General features: G+C 41.4%; 1 protein-coding gene across 9 annotated transcripts in view; it reads left to right on the plus strand.

Annotated features, from left to right (window-relative positions):
• Nucleotides 1-19,938, plus strand: part of sorcs1 (sortilin-related VPS10 domain containing receptor 1) — a 193,512-nt gene that overhangs the window by 72,040 nt on the left and 101,534 nt on the right. For all 9 annotated transcript variants that reach the window (XR_015129972.1, XR_015129971.1, XM_086297080.1 and 6 more), the window contains exon 2: nt 14,106-14,173. Coding sequence is in view for 7 of the 9 variants with exons in the window: in XM_086297080.1 (XP_086153206.1) it covers nt 14,106-14,173 (68 nt within the window). In the remaining 2 variants the exon portion in view is untranslated. The remainder of the gene's footprint in view (nt 1-14,105; nt 14,174-19,938) is intronic.

Below are 19,938 nucleotides of genomic sequence, written 5' to 3' on the forward strand. Positions count from 1 at the left end.
TTTTCAACTTTAATTTATATATTTATCTTTATCTTATTCTTCCCAGTTAAATTTACCCTTCATTCTAATTTGTGTTGTACAGTTATTTCATTTTTAACCTTAATTTATATTTTATTCCTTCCTAGTTAAATTTACCCTTTTTAATTTTTCATATTTATTTCCTATCTTATTCATAGCCTTTTCCTTTTTTTGTTCTCTTTAGGTCACGAGCAGTTGTCCAAGCATTTCACTACATATCGTACTGTGTATGACTGTGTACGTGACAAATAAAATTTGAATTTGAATTTGAATTCCAAATGCTCTTTTATACACGTCCTCATTTATGGTGCAGCCTTACGCATGACTAGCAATTACCTCCTCCAGCACTGAACCAATTTTTAATTATAGAAGGTAAATATGCAGGCAGTGAAACTGATCAGGCAAATTACATGTAAGTGCTGATAAGGCAAATATGATGAGAAGAGTAAAAGAATTGTAATGCTGAGCTGGGCTCTTGCTCCTTTAGGCGCTTTTACATCCTTTCCTAATCACAATATCTCCTGGATACACAACAGTAATTACATTTCACTGAATACGCCATTGTGAAGTGCAATAAAGCTCCTCCATTCGCATTTCTCCAGCCACAGTGAAGATCTGAAAATGTCATTTACTGCGAGGAAAACGTGCAGATTTTACAGCAACTGTCAAAGCCCACAAATCAATCTGCTTATAACCGTTTGACAAATTAGACGGTGACCTTTCACAGATTCACTTTGTGGTTTGATCTTAGTCGGGATAAGTTTCATTTCAAGTCTGAATTGAAATTGACAGCTCAACTGCTGCGAATATTAGTCAGGTAGAAGGTTTGCTGTCTTATTCAGAGCTTCCAGTCATTTCACTGATGAGTCATTTAGGTGTTGTGGAAAACATCCACGCCGAAACTCATCGGTTCAGGCCTTTATTTTGTTACTAAAAATTAAATGACTGTTACAGGGTCAGTTCCCCTTGTTATGGATCTCGTTCTTGGTCAATAAATCATTATTGATAAAAACTTAAAGCTACTTATACACCTGCCAGTTGGTAATTCGTCTCTTCTCAATCTACTGCCGGCTTCCCTGAGGACTCCCTCCCTCTGCTGGTTTTAGCTGACCACAGAGAATCCTGCTGGTTCAATCTACTCTTTTATAATAAGCAGAAGTGAGCTGAGCCTTTGTTTTGTGGCTATAGGAAGCCACAGTAAGCAATAAATATACTTGCAGATAACAGATGGGAAAGTTATGGTTTACCACCAACTCTGCAGTGTATTTCTCTCTATGGCAGAGCTGTATTTTAGAGTTCACTCCTCAATCCTCAGCAATAGACTCCACGGCCCCTTCCCACAGCCCCTTATTAATTTATGCATTAACTTGGAAAAGGTCCAGTATGAAATTTCCAACAGCATCCAGGCGTCAGTGCAACCCAAATGATACCATGGTAAGTAATTGGATGGTGTTAGGAATGCCATTAAATCCTATAGAGAGGCTGGCAGAAGCAGGTCAACCATCGATCACTCCTGCATCTTGACTCATTTCATTTGCTTAGACCTACATTTTAATAGGAATTTGCCTTGTTTGCGTCCAGCCTGTTGTAAGTACATGCTGTGTTTGACCCACCCAATGATGGCATCTGTGTCACAACTTTGCAATAAAGGCATCACAGCAATATCTGGCTATTTGGGTTTGTGTTTGTGTTCAAGTTTTTGTCTTTTTCTAAAATCAGAAATTCCAAACCCTCCCTGCTGTGACGCCTGGCATCGCTCTCTCTCAGCAGTGACTTTGTCTTTAGATTTAGCCACTTTTTATATCCCCTTACAGATATTTCTCTTTCAAAAAGGCCTAAAAAAAACTTTCCCGACTGTAGGCCCATCTTACTGCTTCATAAAATCATCTCGCTCGCTTGGCAAAAGCCGTTTCTCCCCCTCTCTGCTGTTTCATTGGGTGAGTGTGCACTGAGGCTTCAGAGAGTGACAGAGAGCGGCGATTCACAGCGTGAGAGGAAAAAAAATAAGAAACTTTTTCTTTCAGAGAGATTATTTGAGATGCAAGTATAGCACAGCTATCATTTTTACTTATTTGATGACTGATGTGCAGACTGTCGTGCTTTTGGTTTCTAGTAAGTTTCCTGTTTTTATTTGGTAATTAGTTACTTACACTGCTGTCAGTCTTACTTTGTTCCTTTGGTAGTTATTTGTCCCTGAGAACTGTATGTCCCACCTGATCTGTCTCACTTGTGCTGGATTTGCCACTTCTCAGTGTTATTGTGAAACTTTAGCTGGTTGCTGTTTTCATGGACCTTTCACCTGGTTCCATTTATTTATTTTTTTATTTTATTTTATTTTCATTTTTTTCAGATTTCAGAAATGTTATTTCGTCTCTGTGTCCTGTGCTTGGTCCTTTTCCTCTGAGAGTGATAACAAACATTTGTCATAAAAAACCTTGTACAGTATGTGTGCTATAAAAAAAAAAAAACTTGAATTGTCACAGTCTGGCGAGGGCAGACTGTAGGGGTTGACAAAAGGACCCAAAACGCAGACTCCAAGGAACAGGGAACAGCCGTTTAATATGGCTGGTCAAAAAGGTACAAACAAAGGGCAAGGCAAACTGAAGCAAAATTAACACAAACCTAAACTGGGAAATCTAAACAAACAATAAGAAAAACCTAGACAAGAAACTTGGAAGCATGGCATGGCATAGGAAACATGGCGTGGACAACAGACGACCTGACAATCACACACTGAAAACAGAGGACTTAAATACACAGGAGGTGATCAGGGGAAGTGGGAACACATGGAGGAACAGCTGACTGACATGAGCCTAATGACAGGACAAGGGAAGTGAAACTAAATACAATGAACAAAGAACACACGACTCCTTCAAAATAAAACAGGAAACATGAGACAGACATGATAATACAAACTTGATAACATAAGACACGCAGCATGAAACACAAAGGGTGAGGGAAACTAATAGGAGTCTAATAACCAAATGAACTTCGCTAATCTAATGAACTTAAACATAAACAACATCCAAATAAACTAAAACTTAAAACGCTGGGTCAGCAGACCCAGGAACATGACATGAATAGTTTATGAAATGTTGTTTATTTCATAAAAACTGTCTTGGAATAAGTGTTTCACCTGTCCTGTAGTTCTTATTTTATTTTAGTGTAGTTGACCTTCTCCATTAAACTCATGTTAGTTGAAGGCCATTGAATAACGAATGTGAACACAGACACACACACACACACACACACACACACACACACACACACACAGTGGAAGAAAAAACAGCCTTTTTCGCCTGTGGAGGATAAAACTCCAGGTTAATAAAAAGGTTTCTTTCTTTTAATCAGCGGCAAGTTGGGAGGTCTTTTATGGGAATTTTAGTTGTAATGTCATAATTGAGGTCATTCTGTGCATAACTGTGATATATGCTCATACAGTCTAAAGAAATTTAATTTAACAGATGTCCTTAACAAATAAGTTTTTCTAACTTGACTAAATATGCGGACGGTCTTTATCCTTCAAGCTCGGGTCGTCTATCAGAGGGAGCTCGAGGGTTCTGTGCAGTATCTTTGCTGTTGTCTCCTCTGGACAGAGATCTTGGATGTCATTCCTAGAATCTGCAGGAGCTACTCGCCCAGTTTGGGAGTCACAGCTCTGAGTGCCTCAATTATCACAGGAACCACTGTTGCCTTCACCCTCCACAGCTTCTCCAGCTCCAGCTCAGCGCTTTATATTTCTGGAGCTTCTCATTTTCATTCTTCTTGACTTTGTCATCACTTGGTATAGCTACATCGATCACTATGGCCGTCTGTCTGAGGTCCTTTTCTTATCCCACTGAGCATACTGAGGAGGTGGTTTATAGTGGTTTTGGTGGGTATGACTGTCAAGACAAGAAATTTCACATTTTATGCCGAAATATACCCGAATGACTATGACATTAGAAATATAGTTTTATATATTTTATTTCTGTGTAAGACAAAATTAGAGGGGGATCGGGTGTCATGTGGACACCTTGGAATAGAGATACACTTGCAACACCACCAATGAGTTCAGAGTGCCTCTACCCTTATTTAAAAGGATTCTACTTTACAATAAATGTGTGCATTTGATGACGGTTGTCCTCCAGCACACATCCTGTATGTGCGTACAGCGTTTCCTGTTAGTCCAGCGTGCACCAGAACACATCTTGAATCCAAAAGATAAAATGCAGTTTGATGTAACGAATATATCCTAAGGATTCTAATTTTAGGAGCTATTTATCTCAGCAGTGTAAGAAGCAGTCGTATCGAGCTGAGGATACAGTGTAGGCCCATCATTGACACCAAGCAGACAGGCCACAGCAGATAGACATTGATCATGTTTACTCTTGTCCTCTACATTAACCTGCAGGTAATGACACCTATTCAGATCAATAGTTCTCGTTGCATCGTCTGCAAATGGATTCTGTGGTTAGATGCCACTGAGCATCTACAGCTGATACTTAGTGAGAGAAATGACTCAATTCCTCTGATTCGCCTGCTTTGCTCTCACTTTCAGTCCTGCCAGACTTGCTCATTTGTCCTTGGATTTATTCCTGCATTAGGGGAGCCAGCATGGGTTCTGCCTCAGCTTGTACACGCACACTGGAGCCAAGGCCCCGGCTGGCTCGACTGCCTGGCCTTGAATGACTTCCTGTGTGGGCTAGGTTGAATTCTTGGTCAGGAATGGTATCACGAGGAGACGGATCAAATGCCAAAAGTATCTCGGCCCGAGTGAAGTCTGAATATTTGCTTTTGACCTTCCTGGCGTCTCTTGAAAGCAGCGACCGCAGCGCACACGTCACGTCATTTGATGTTCTGCTGCAGCAAAGCAATCTGTAGATTACTTTGCGTGCTGCATGATTCGATGCTTCTATTAATTGCGTGGGCAGTGATACAACTGTCAATTAACATGTGGGAAAAGGCGTCCAGACTCCCAGGGGACGATGCTTGATCATCTCATTACGGCAGCGTTGAGACAAGGTCACCAGTGTGATTAATTTACATCCCTTTACGATGTATTCCTCTTAACAGACGTGTCAATTTCCTCCCTGAAAAGCCTTATCGTCTTTTGTCTTATCATCGTCTAATTTTCCATCTTCACTTTAAATACTGTCAGTGTCTCTTTAAAGAAATGCATCACGAAATGAATTAAATGTAAAATGTCAACATTTGCAAGAGCAATTTATGCGGTGCTTTGATGATACAGGAGAAGAAGGCCTACAACAAAAGAGGGTCAATGTCAGCTCTACATTGATGTCCATGTTGATTAAGCTGCAGCGGAGGTAAAAGGAGCCACTGAAGTGTTTTTCTCTTTTTTTATCACAGCTTATCTAATCATCTTTAATCAAATGCAAATGATGAGAACAGGGAATCTTTAATTCTGAATTATGTGAACAAAGGGAGAAAACATAAGAGCTTGTTAGTTACCACCATCGGTTTGCTCTCCAGGCAGGTCCTAAGGGAGCTTCTTTTAATCTAGCATTGCCTTGGGCATCAGCTACCCAGCCCTAAAGCATCCAAACGGGATGAAATTACACAAAATCAGTGAGCCTAATTCCCTTTGACAAAGTTGACGAGTTCTTTTTTCTCGCCGCTGCCACCGTGTCTTGTCTGGGGATGAAGTTGTTATAAATTTCTTTATAAGCATATTAAACAATTAGCCAAACAGCGGTGCTTCTAACAGCACCAATTTAAATAATTAATCACGTTCAGCAGTAAAGTTCCTCTCGTGTGATGTTTATAGTCCATCTACTGTACATATGATAACAGATTTCAAAGAGATGACATGACAGATTTCCACGACTGTGTTTTCCAGGCTCCAGCTGCCTCTTCACAGCATGACCTCTGCCTTTGTTGTATTAAAACTCCTGACTGTACTTTATTAATACCGCTTGGGGACAAATGCATCTGTCTCTGGGCAAGGCACCGCTTGCAGCGCTTCTCATAAACTTCCCAAAAGTCGATAGTCTTTCGTGCATTACATGAATCAAGTCATTTTTTTTATTACTTCATATAAAAAATATCCCAGGGCAACACAAGAAGTGATACTTGTGATTAAAATTCATATATTCACTCTGTTTGTTTAAATGACCTGCATAGGAAGATGACGTTTCTCTCAACTGAGGCAAGGTTGTTGTTCGGCTCTCCATTCAGCACAGTGAGCCTGTTATGTGCGTGGAGTGATGCGCCGTCTGTTATCAGCAGGACGAATATCCGTGCATTTCTTTTCAGTAATTGTGTCAGGCGTTATCTCCTCTTTATGACAAAGTGCTAAACAGTGATTTATTGACTAAATGCGCATTCTTCACAGGAACATCAGCAGTAACACAATTCTTGTGCAAGTACACAAATTCAACACTGAGCAGGTTTTGTTCCATGCTTTCACACACACAGATATATATCATATGAGATGTGTGCCATTTAGCAATAAGATTATGATATATATGTAAGATTGCTAAGAAGAAAACAGTTCAGTCAAAACTGTTGTCATCAAAAGAATATTTTCACTTACAATCGTTTATATTTGGTGATATGGTTCTGTCTCTTCTATGTACATACAGGAAAAGCCAGGGGAAGGGAGACAACACAAACCCCAGAAACAGCATGTAAATAAAACCTGTGGTGGAGGTGGGTTGTAAAGCAGCTTGCAGATGAGCAGCAGCTGCTGGCAGCTTAAACATTTGCATTTGGCAAAGTGCTCACACATTCTTTGGAGCAAGAGGCCACTTGTATTTGCGATCCTATTCTTTTGGTCACTACCAGGAGTTTTGCCTGAACCTTCCTGTCGTGTTCGGATCAAATCTGCCCAGCTCTCTCTTTGCCATAGCAGACTAGTATAAAATCCCCATGACGTGAAAAACGGCACTCCTCCACACTACCATTACATTTGAACAAGACCCCAAGATACTTGAAATCATCCACTTGGGGAATTCCCAGCTTGAAGTGGTCAATCCATTCTTGTCTGGTCGTGAACTATGACCTCAGACGTGGAGGCGTTAATTCGTCCCAGCTCCTTCGAACGTCGCTTCAAATTGTCCCGGTGTGAGCTGAAGCAATTTGTGGAGCACATTGTTCCCCCCAAAAAAGCCGTGATCCTGAGGTCACTGAAGAGTGAACCTTGGCTGCACTAAAAGTTATGAACAGATTTGGTAACAAAGGGCAGCCTCAGCCAAGTCCAGCATCCACTGGCAGCTTACCAGCAATCCCAGCTAAGCTCTCTATAGGTCATCATCACCATCATTTCAAATAAGATACAACCACTTGGCCAAATCTGCGTTTCCTGGTTTAGGAGAAGATTTCTTGTGTCAAATGGGAGTGATGAGAAAAGCAGCTGTGTAGATGCAAATACGCTAAATATGTGACGTGAGAAGGTAAGGGTATTGTGGCTTTGCATGATAAATCATCGCTCACACGTTAGCGCAGCATTATTTCGCCTCTTACTTCACAGCAAAATGCGACAGTTTAAAACACTGCATGAAAACACTTTAAAATGAGGAGGGCTTGTAGTTTTCGTGTGTCCCATCATAAAAGAAGAGCATGAAGGCGCAATTATTATGCAGAGTAACTGCATACTTTTAATGCTCATTACCAGCAAGTATCCTGTTAATATCTTTCTGAAGCCTTTCATGTCTTCAAATGCGTTAACAGCTCCACACTTGAAAGATTGGCTACTTAATTGCGATAATTTTCATACACAACATCCATCAGATGTGCTGAAAGAAAATGTGCAAGTTGCAAAGAAGGGTAACAACCAATTAGAGGCTGCAAAAAGCCACGTTTCAGGGAAAACACTAGTGGTTAACCCTGAGACTGCATCATCGTCTTCACAAAAGAAACAACAAAACAAAGCTGACAGGTCTGCGGGGATCAAAGAGGCGACAAATGAAGCAGCAGGCTGCAGACTTCCTCAGTATTCCATAACATCTCTGCAAACATCACAAGCACACACAAAATAATCTGCTCCAATGGAAGTGAAAATAGAAAATGCACGTTTTCTGATATCTTAAAAAAAAAAAAAAGAGGAGGAGGAAATATGAATTTAATGGTGCAACTTTCCTACAGCTTCTAGGTGTCATGGTGGAGAGAAATGAGGTCAAATGAGACCACAGAAGACTGATTATTTACTGATAAGCACCCCCGATTGGTGAACATTAGCACGCAGTGGTGTGTGTGTATATGCATATATCCTCCCCGGGAACTGCTGCCAGACAGGCCTTGATAAATTCTGATCTTGATGAAGCTGCATTATTTTTAGATTTGTGACAAGTAGCTGAAAACTATGTTTCCCAGGCATGTTTTACTTTTATATTAGCAATAGGCACAAGTGGTGCATTTTCCAAAGGAAGATGTGACAGGCTAATCCACAGAGAGGCGCGTTCCTGACTCAATGATTCCCCATGAGCCTGACAGTTTGAGGCATCTCCAAATGTCAGCAGGTAAAACTTGTTTACATCTTTCCGTGTGTGTATTGCGCTGTTTTTCCTCCCCGAGTCTTCATTGCAGAATTAATTTGTAGATTAAAAGGAAACTTAAATGCGTCTCTGTGGCAACAAACTTTTGTTTGTATGTTTTCTGCTCGAATCTTCTTTTTTCGCAGTAATGAAATGGTGCACAAAGCCCTGTCCCCTGGAGAAATCTGGTCTCACGTGATTACAAAACTGAGATGAGAAAAACAAATAGTTCATAATGCCCTGCAGAACATGAACGCAGCACATTTCCTTCTTTTGGAAGCTTCAGAATATGTGCTAATGCTCTGAATTTCATATTTGTTTATTCTGCCTTCTCACGCCCCAGGAAACGGTAATTGTTGTTTGTATATGCATGTTTGGGAATTCTGATCCATGATGATATTTTCTCTCCTCTATCCAAGGACAATTACCAAACAGTATAGGAGATAACAGTGTTTGCTAGCAGCAAAGGCATAAATTTGATTAAAAAGAAATAATAGGGAGATATTTTAAATACCTAAAGCTTTGCACAGACACAGTTGTTACTGATCCTTACCTCCAGCTACGGCTTCCCTTTGCATGACTAATATTGTTGGACTTTTTCTTTGTACGTCTGAAGGCCTTCTTGAACAACTGTGAGAGACAAACTCGTTTCTTTCTTTGAACTTTGTCCTTCAGTGGAAGCTTGTCGAGTTTATCGCAATTTTGGGACTTGAGCAAAGGATGAATTAAATTTTGATGGTTTGATTGTGGCCAAAGAAACAAAGAAACGAGTTATTTTGTTTTCGTTCAGCCCTGAGCTGAAGTAAAAGTGTAACCTCTTGGAAACTGCAGTGATGCCGTTTGAAAACAGACACATCTGTTTGCTTAGTCTGATCCTCTTTGTGCTATATGATATCTAATGCTGATGAAACAAAAGAGGAAATATATGCAAACCTACACAGTTTCTACAGTTCTAATGAGAAGTCAGTATTTGGTACGAACACCTTTATTGTTCAACACCAAATTGTTATTGTTATTTCTTTAAAAGTCTTCAGTTTTCCAGGCCTCTTGAAGGAGCTTCAGAGCTCTTTGTTTTACAAATAGCTGCAGACACTCTCTGCTGACCTCCTACATACATACTCACAACAATTTTGAAGCTGCATATTTGGATTTTCTTCCCTGTTTCTTAAGGATATGGCTTTCAGATACTGTTCCCTGGGTATAGGTTTATTTTTGGTCCACACAGGACGCACTGCACACTGTACTGAGATGTGCCAGTTTTTAGGCTAATAGCACTCTGGGAATCACCTTCTTGGTGCAAAAACACTATTTTGTGCCTGTCAAACTGTTGCATTTCCTTGGCATAGATTCAACAAAAGAAATGAGAACAAATGAGGTGCTGCAAAATCGGCTCTTTGCTAAGTGGTCTGTTACATGTAGACACAACACTGGTTCATCCCTTGATGAACCAGGTGCTTGTTAATGCTTGACAGGTTCATAGGTCAGTGTTAAGTGGCCTAACGAACAAAACACCTCTGCTCAGTCAACAGGAACAAGCTGAGCAGCTTCATGCCCGTGACATTAGCTTAGCTGTTGTTCTTGTTTTAGTTTCAGTGAGCAAAAGTTACAGCTTGCTGCTTTAGCTTTAGCGCCCACCATAACAATGCCGTTTCTGTTTGTCTTGTTATCTCGAGTCGGGCAGGCAGGGACGGCTGGTGATCCTGAAGCCACATTATTGTATATTCTTGACATATGGCAGCAACTGTTTCATCAGTGGACATCATTCCAGTCGTTGTATGGGACACATACTGTACATTTGTGACACCGCCGCCTGTCCAAACGAATATACACCGACATTGTAAGAGATACGATACAGTATTTTGCAAAGGCGTGAGCGTGAGCCTGCATGAAGCTTGTTTTAAAGCTTTTTCCTAATCATTGATTCCTGCTGTAACACCAGCTATGTCCCATCTCCTTCTGATGCCTTCATGCTCTCCTGCACTTCTCCAAACTGTCAGAAGTTAGTGCGTGTCTGTGCAGAGGTGGTTTCTTCTGGCCTTGATGGAGAAGAGACTTGCCTCATCGTAGTATTTACAGTAGGAGAAGCCCACAGGCCTAATTGGCACAGGCAGTGATGGAGCATATGCACTTTCCAGTGGGAGCCCATCTGACAGGGCCGCTCGCTGATGGCAGCCCACACAGTCTCCATATGTGGCAGACAGAAGGGCCTGTACGCACGCTGCCCTTCAACTAATGCAGCCAAGTCATCGGGCTACTACTCCATCCAGAGTTCAGAGCTCTACCTTTCACAGCATGTACACACACAAATATGCATGCGCAAACATGTACACAAGTCACAAGGGACGACTTAGGGATGTAAAAGCTTAACTGCTTCACCTCCCCCAGAAACCAGGCGCGTACACAAACACGCAGCAAAGTGGCTCAGAGATGTTAAAAACATAATTGCATCATTACCCTCACCTTCACCTCCCCCCTTCTCTCCCTCTCCTACACAGAAACAGTGTTGGGAAGTGAAGACGAAAGGAAATAAAGAGAGCGAGTAGAGAGAAAGAAGGAAACTGTGTGGCGCGGCTGTGAATTCAGCCTCCAGCTGGGCAGCTAAATGGACTTGGTCAGTCATTAGCATGCAAAGGTCTAGTCCGGACATTTAAGGTTATTCATTCCCCGGGCCAATTCTCCCCACACTGAAAACAGCCAGCCACTTCCTGAACCGCTCTTAATCAATGCCTTTTTACTAGTTGTTGTCCTGACGGTTATTTTCCACAACACATCCTCGACACCGAAACCCCGCCAGCTGCGGGTCGGCCAAGTGCACCGCACGTTTCGAGTGTTTCAGGGGCTGCAGATGTTAGCGCATACTTAATAAGCCTGATCACAGGAGCCCCAACCTCGCGATGTAATTCTGCTACCCAAGGTGCATCTGTTCTGCTTGTACTCACAGGAACCCCATGCTGGTGGAGCTGTTTCACAAAGTCACACAAGTCATTCGGCGGTTCAGCTGCTGCCTCCGTAACAGGCAGTGCGGAGGTATCAAAGGCAGTCAGGCCGAGGGGAATCAGCTGGATATTGGTCTAGCACAGTGTGGTACGTCTTAAAGGCAACAAGTATAAACTACACAGATTTAAGTTCTTTATGTTAGCGTGTGCAGTGGGAAGCAACACATATCCCTGACAGCAAAGTCAGAGATAAGGATGAACCAGGCCGTCGCAAACAATGCACTACGTGAATAGATATTTAGATATACACAACCGGTAGAGTCGCCCACCTCATATAACTAGACTGCTGCGCCCTGTTACCCACAATGCATAGGGGTTATCTGATAATGGAAAGGTCACGGCAAAATACACAGCTTTATCAAAAGGAAACGGCATGGAAAAGGAAGGACTCAGCACAACTGTTAGAAAACAGAGTATATTAAAGTGAAACCGCGGCGCTCCCTGAGAACATTTTCCTGCCTCTTCTGAGTTTTATCCATTTCAAATATACCTCCAGTCACAAAGTAAACAGAGGCAGAAACATCACATTTTGCTCAAAGGGTAAAAGAAGTAAAGCAGCACGGAAACTCACAATCTGTTTTCCCCCCCAGACTTTAGCTGACCCACTTTTCTTCATTGCTGGCACCTTCGGGGTCTGAGCGGAATAAGGAATATTTATGGCGTTTAGAATCAGCCTTATGCGATTAAGTAATGACTTTGAAACAATTAGATACGATCATGCTAAGCAACTGCAGCGTGTGCAGAAGAAGCTGCTCACACATATGGGTGGTGTTGAAATTAAATTACATTTAAATGTACGCTTCCAACGCCGACACCCCGTGTTTCACAAATCGTCCATGATGGGACAAATAACGTGCTGGAGTTTGTTGTATGCACTTGGAGGCCACGTCTCTTGGGGTGTGCTGTGCTCTGAGGGCTGCTCAGGGAGTCAGACTCTTGCGCACACTTGCTGTTGGATTTCACCAGGGCTGCCCTTTGTTCCCAGTTCTGTTCATAAAGAAATACAGGAAACACGAGACGTCTGCAGAGCTCATGAAGCAGACTGAGGACACGCTAGAGAAATGTAATTTAGTTATGGTTGGCTTCACTGTTTGTGATGGCTAGGATGAGGTTTGCAGACAAGTCACAACTTTGGCTCGGTGATGAGTGACTGCGTCAGGTGAAGGAGATCAGGTGTTTTGTGGTTATTCCACAAAGAGAATGAACATAGTGATGCTGATATTTTAGCTGCCTGCTGTGGGAAAAACAAAGCTATGCATGAACACAGAGCTTTTAATTTACTTATGATTCAACCTTTACCAGCTGCTAGTGACTGAACAAAGACGATCAGGGTCATAAGTGACAGAAATTGTAAAGCGCTTTGAGGGTCTCGAAAAGCGCTATATAAATGCAATCCATTATTATTATAAATTAGTGTCCTCTTAAGGGGGTCGGGGCTCAGGCTGGCTTGCAAGGGGCCAGTTAAGGTAGTCAGGGCAAAAAAAGGCGGTGAGGTGTTTCGGAAAAGTTCTGCTAGAAGCAGACCTCATGAGGCAGGCTGAGGACACACTGGAGAGATTATGTCTCTCTGCTGACTTGAGAATGCGTCAGTATCTCACGAGAGCTGGAGGAGGTGGTGGAGATTAGACTGCTGCTCCTCTGACCCAAACCTGGATAAATGGCAGAAAATGGATGGATGGATTTAATTTTGGAAATGCTCTGATAAAGTGATTTAGTGATAGCAGTTAGTAGTTTAGATAGCATGGGCTCTGTGGAGAAACTCCCTGCTTTCCTCTTCTAATTTAAACCGATTTCAAGCCACATCTGCGGGAGACAAATGGCACAACAGGAAGTGAGTGAGAAAAGATCGCAATCACAATATCCTGAGCACACCATCCAACCTATAAAGTCAAACTGCTAACCAGCACAACATGCAAAAGCTGTGTTTGGCTGTACATGTGTTGCCGGTAGTCCCAAAATCCCATTTGAATAAATATAGAAGCAGGTATGGAAATCAGTAGCGCTGTTTGCCAAACATCCTGGTCAGATTGAATATTTGCTTTTAGCCACTATGTGAAAAGAAACGGATTCATGTGTATTTTCTGAAAAGCTGCAGAGAGCTTGCATTCACTTCCCAGAAAAGTTTCTTTTTTTTCACTGCTCGCTCTCCTGAACCTCTTGAGCAGAAGTGGAGACTCTCACCTTTTCCTGCTCTTTAGGAAAGCAAACACCAGAAGAGTGAGCTGTCCTCAAATGATGTCACTGTAGTCTGAACTGAGCTAACTAACGCTCATCAGCTCGAGTCCACATTAGCATCTGCTAGCAGAACGCACCCAAAACTCAAGGCAGGCTGCACAGCAGGTAAACTTGGTTTTGAAGGCAGAGAAAGAACACACCAGGACTTTTTCTGTGTCAGGTCTATGTTATACAGTCACAACAAAAACCTGTGTTTCAGTATACATAAAAATTAGTGTCTGAGGCTGACTTGGTGGAGGGGGTATGACTTATGGCTTCTGCCAAACTGTATTCTTCCTCAAAGCGTTGGTGTCACGCTGCTGCCGTTTGACACGCCACCACTCACTGGATTAATAAGTCTGCATAGGCCACTAATTGCAACGCTTTTTTTTTTGTTTTGTAGGTGATTCTGATGCTGACCAAACTATTTGACTTCAACCTCAACAGCGTGACCGAGAGTTCATTATGGAGGTAAGCTTATCACACTACATGAGCTCATGACATTTTCAGAAAAGCCTCAAGCAGAGCAGAGCCTGACACAACAAACTGGTCAAAGGGGACCGAACGCGGTTCTATATACTTCTGATGTTTTTAATACGGGGGTTTGAGCTGCTCCCAGCTCTGTTCGCAGGAATAAGTGAAACCAATTTTCACAAAGTTCTCATAATGTGAATTAATGAAACATTCACAGCCTGAAAAAAAAAAGGAAAGGGAAAGAAAGATCTGTTAATTGGCGAGCCTTAACAGCAATGTCCTCGGTTGGTTTTAATGTCTGTGGGCATCAAAAATCCCTCACATGAAAGTCACTAATCACTGCCAGTGGAGCTGGTGGTCTTATCCGGCAAATTACCTCGACCAGCCTTGTTACAAGTGTAGCCTAACTTAAATCACTAGCCTCATTTCAGACTGTAGTCTGATGTAATATTTGCAGATGCCTTTTAGGAAATGGGGTGTATGTAATGTCTGAAAAAGAGTCTCAACAGTCAACTTAAAAATTCAGAAGCTGGGACAGAAGCACATCTTTGTTTGGAGAGAATTTTGACGGTTAATAGCATGAAAACAAAAATGAAGAATCTCTTAATTTTCTGTAATTGAGCCAAGTCTCAGACTAGATGGAAACCAATTTTCTGAAGTTTGCAGAAAACTGAATGTAATTGCTCACCATAACTCGTGCTGCACAAACAAGAATAATCATCAGAGGTTTTCAGTGCATGGCATCTCTTCTTTTGATTTTTTACTTTATTTAAAAGGAAAAAGATTGTAAAGCTTCTGTGTGAATAATTGTGTAAGATCCCTGAAACTGAACTGCAAAAATTAAATGGCGACAAAGCTTCAAAGTGAAATGGTAACAAAAGCTTCAATTTAAATCACACACAGAAAAAAGCCTCATTTTACAGTTTCACCTGTGTGCAAAGATCCAACAGTAGCTTGACGGTTACTGTGCTGGATTCCCAGCTCTGCTGTTGAGCTTTATTCCAAACCACAGAACTGATTTGAAATTCCAGTGGCGATAAGAGAGACTGCGTGTCAGACAGAATTACGAGGGAGACGTGCACAAAACATCCAGAGTATTTCCATTTGATGTAGTGTTGCAGCCATAAAAATATAGCAGCGTGAGTTTGAATGTTTAACTTCATGTAGCTTCAGCAAAGTGTTCAAACAAGCTGATCCTTGTCTTGCGATGATACCGAGTGTCAGCAAGTGTCAGACACAGATTCTTTCTCTGTGATATGTTAAAGAAACAATCAAGTATTTTGTATGTTAGTTCCACTAAATACTGTGAATTTATACTATATTCACTGTAACAATGTAAAGCATCGAGAGCTTGTTCACTGCGTGTGATGACAGGAAACGCCACCCTGCACCTTTCACTTTCCTGATGGACTCAGTTCTTTAAAGAATATCAAACTTTAAAACTCTCAGAGAAGTGCGCCTGTATACCGAGTCATGAAGGTTGGGCTGATTCGAGATGGTACATCTAAATTTGATTTTGTGGGTCTGTTCATTAAATTTCACACGTCCAAGGTTATTTAAAAATCAAACAAACAAAAACCCTGAACAGACTTTGGTATGTTGGTACATTTTTTACCTTCTGTGCTTTCAAAACCTCACTTTGAGTCATCTACATAAAGTCAGGTAAACACAAGAACTGACTAATACTCATTTTTCCTGATACACCACAGACCAGCTTGCGCAGTAAATTAAAGCAATTGGATTACTATAGTTTGTCTAGAGTATATAAATCAGCAGCACGCACTTTAAAAATGCCCACCTGGTTAAACTGTAGTGATTTCCAAATTTGTCATGCAGATTTCGATCTACAGAGCAATACCAGCTGGAAAGCATCTGATATGCTTTCAAGTTTTCAGCATGGCAGTGATCCCAAACACACACAATGTGCCTTGGTGGTATGTTTTGGGTCATTGTCATGCTGGAAGACCCATCCATGACCCATTTTTTCAGGGTTCTGACTGAGGGAAGCAAGTTTTCATCCAAGAGTTTAAGGAAGGCCAATGGTCAAATCCATTGGCCTTCCTGTGTGGTGAAGCCATTATGTGCCCTTAACAGAAAAACAGCCTAAAGTTTGCACCTCTGTGCTTGACTGTTGCGATGGTGTTCTTTGGGTCATACTACAAATCTTGTCCCAGATGTCCTTGGACAGCTCTCTGGTCTTCCCAGAGTTGGTGGACAGGTTGCAATGGAAGAAACTGATAATTGATTCTGTGGACAGGTGTGTTTTATAAACGTAATGAGTTGAGTGATTGACTGTATGTGTGAGTCACATGGAATTCTGTGATTTCGCTGTATTTCCATGGTTATAGTTATCAAATGATGACATTCCAGTGAATAAACAGAACATTTTGGCATTTGGTTAGAATAAACAATAGTCCTAAAGTAAGACTTGATCGTATTTTGCTCTCCACTTTAGCTTCCACAGTGGCAGAGGCATGGTCATAACCTGAACCATCAAGACACTTCAGGATTCCAGTGGGCCAACGATCCACTTGTACCTCAGTTTCTATAATTCGGTTACATCATAGTAGAGTTGTTCTTCTACATGTGAGTGCAAGGCCAACATTACTGTGCACCAGTCTGCCACAGTTAGTATGCACCTGCTGATCTGCTGTAAGTCAAAATTAAGGAAATCTGGCTTCAGGATTCAAGCCTGTCTGTGTCTTCAGCATCTGCACTGTCATTATCGTCAATTTCACCAAAGTTTGTGGGTTATTTGCTCTGCTCTCCTGCCTCTATGTTGAAGTTATGAACTTTCAAACAGGTAATAGAATATTTCAAGCCTTTTTGAAGCTAGCCTGAAAACAGAGGTGAGATTAGTTTTGTTTTCAGCAAATATGTGCGACCAATCATTTGTGTTTGTGTTTCTGTGTGAAAACTTTACAAGTGGACCCCAGAGTGTCGCTTTTGCTGTTTTTTTACCAATGGAAATGTGAAGGATGGAAATTAACTCTGATTCTAAAATGCTTAAATGATTTTTTCGACTGTCTGTCTTTACTCATGCCGTTTGTGGAGTAAAAAGCCATCTGGTTTGCAGAATAACAACACAGTTTTCCACAGAGACAGCCTCGAGGCTTAAGCTCTTATGCACGGCTATAGCAAATGTACCATTATATGACTGCACGTACCTCATAGAGGATCAAGTGAGGCTGTAGCTTTGTGTCTCAGATCCCGCTACCGCATTACCCTGGTAATGGTGCATCTGCTACTGACGCTTCACTGACATCGTTATAAATCTGATACGTTGGGAAAACAGAGCCTCTTGTAATGGACACATGATTAAAGGTGCATGTGGATAAGCCAGACAGATTGACAGAAAGACAAATGAGTGAACAGATGATGCACATTTTGAGCTAGTGAAGAGGATAATGAGAGTGTAGAACATTAGTGGACAATTTACAGTCAGTGAGATAGAGCGTGGAGCAAAGCCACATATACTACATTTAAGATAGCCCGCTGCTCTGCCGGCAATCCAGAAGATCTTACAGAGTCTGAAGCATCTCTGCCTGCTGCGGCCCCAAATAGCAGCATGAGGTAACAGCTTGAAACTTCATCATGCCGTATATCTGTCATGTGATGTGATGGGTGCTTGTCAACCTGTTATAGCAATAACAGACAAATAAAGTAAAAGCCTCACACTGATGTGCCTTGATATAACTAGATGTTTTTCTATGTTTGTTTTCACTTCATTTATTGATACAGAAGGCTTGAAGGGAGTCTTAAAGACCCAAATGCCTGGTCCCAAATAAGGACTTGGAATTTTTTTCTTCCTTTTGTCCAGTACTGTCTGTTATGGTCAGTGATGGGAATAATGGCGTTACAAGTAACGGTGTTACTTTTTTCAGTAACGAGTAATCTAACTAATTACTATTTCTATCGTTACAACGCCGTTACAGTTACTAACAAGAAAATGCGGTGCAGTCGCGTTACTATTTTTCAACAAACAGACTTCAGTTTACAGCATTTTATATCAGTTGCACAGAAGTAGCTGTCTATGTAAGTAATCTGGGCGCTACAGCTTTAAGCAGCTGCGCGCGCTCCTGCGGGCGGCGATCACTTTTTGGCACAAACACCTGGCGCAAAGGGGGTAAAACAATCGCATGAGTGCTGCTGTTTGACTGAGGAAGAACAAAGTAGTCGTGGCAAGCCAATCACATGACCACTTTAAGATGACAAAGCAACAAGGTGATATATACCAGTTTATAAATTGTGTTGATAGGCCACTAAAACCAGAGTCATGATAAACAATATATACGTGGCGTTTTTTCCTCAATAGTTTTGCCACGTTTAACGTCTAAGGACAGCGCTAGCAAGTCCTCTCTGCACCATGTCAACCAATCAAAAATGATATGGCAACATGACATTTGGTTGTTTAGGAAGAGGGGGAAGTTTTAAGAGTGAGAGAGAGAGAGAGAGAGAGCAGAAAAAGAGACCTGTTAGAGCTGCAGGTATCAGGCTGTGATGTTCTCCTTTATAGTCAACAGAAATTTTTGGAGTGGCACAAATAATTTGTGTGGCATCTTATTGAATGTGGAACAGCTGATTGTTATGTAAATAGTTTGAAATGGTTATTTAAAAAAAAGGGCAAAAGGTAAATGGCTGCAAATAACTTTGTTTGCAAAACTTGTGCGTATGATTTTAAAATTGACAATTTATATTTGCATTTAAAGTTATGAAATATGATTCAATAAACATTTTGTGGTTGTTACAGTAAAAAATATAACTTTTTTTACTATGATTTTATGTTTTTTGTCTGCTTTTAGATCAATTGTGTTAATACATTTGTTATGGCAAATGCAGATGGACCCAGGGAGCAGAACGCACAGAGGCAGAGTTGCGGTGAAGACAGTTTATTTACAGTGAGGGGGGGGTATTTACAAGGACAAAGTATATCCAACAGTGTATGAATGGGGACGTGGAGCCAGGACGTGCAGGTGATGGAAACACACACAGGTAGTGCACTCGATCTAAAAAAGGAGAGGGACGAGAATTAGGAGGGTTTTGCCCGATAACCGAGAAAAGCTTAAAGTAAACTTTACAGAGAGTTGGAGCGCTTACTTGGTACTGTTTAATGCCAAAACCTCCAGACGGAAAACAAACCAGTCGAGGCAAAAATCCTAGGGAGGAACCAAAACTCCTTACAGTCACCAGAAATAATCCAACGGCTCCAGCAGGCAGGGGCAGAATTTCAGACTCTCCAAAAACGCCAATACTCCGACACTAGTCTTCTGTCAGGTAGCTCCTAAAGAACACTTCTGAAGAATGCAGCTGATGAGTAACAGGTGTGCCAGGTTCAGTGACTCACTGCCCCGCCTACAAAAAGGGAGGCACCAAAAAAGACATACAGACAAAAAACACCACATAACCAGAACCCAACTCCTAACACCAGTATGTCAAAATGAAAACATAACTGTAAATTCAGACACGTGAGGTTGTGCTGAAAAGGATGATACCAAACAAGGCAAAGGAAATAGTTTTTAAAGGTGAAATATAGAGGTACAATTCAAAAGTAGTTAAAAATGGCCAATTATACCCTGGACTCCAGAGGGTTAAACATTTTTTTAAAGTAATGAAATAGTTACTTTTCAAGTAATTAATTACTTTTAGAATCTTGTAACTCAGTTACTAACTCAGCTACTTTTTTGAAGAAGTAACTAGTAACTATAATTAATTACTTTTTCAAAGTAACAACACCCAACACTGGTGATGGTCATTAACAAGTG

The sequence above is a fragment of the Aulonocara sp. 'chitande type north' Nkhata Bay genome, linkage group LG6 (assembly GCF_057382095.1).
Source record: "Aulonocara sp. 'chitande type north' Nkhata Bay isolate Kocher_YH1m ecotype deep benthic linkage group LG6, A_spYH_male_GT1.1, whole genome shotgun sequence".
NCBI classification, from domain to species: domain Eukaryota; kingdom Metazoa; phylum Chordata; class Actinopteri; order Cichliformes; family Cichlidae; genus Aulonocara; species Aulonocara sp. 'chitande type north' Nkhata Bay.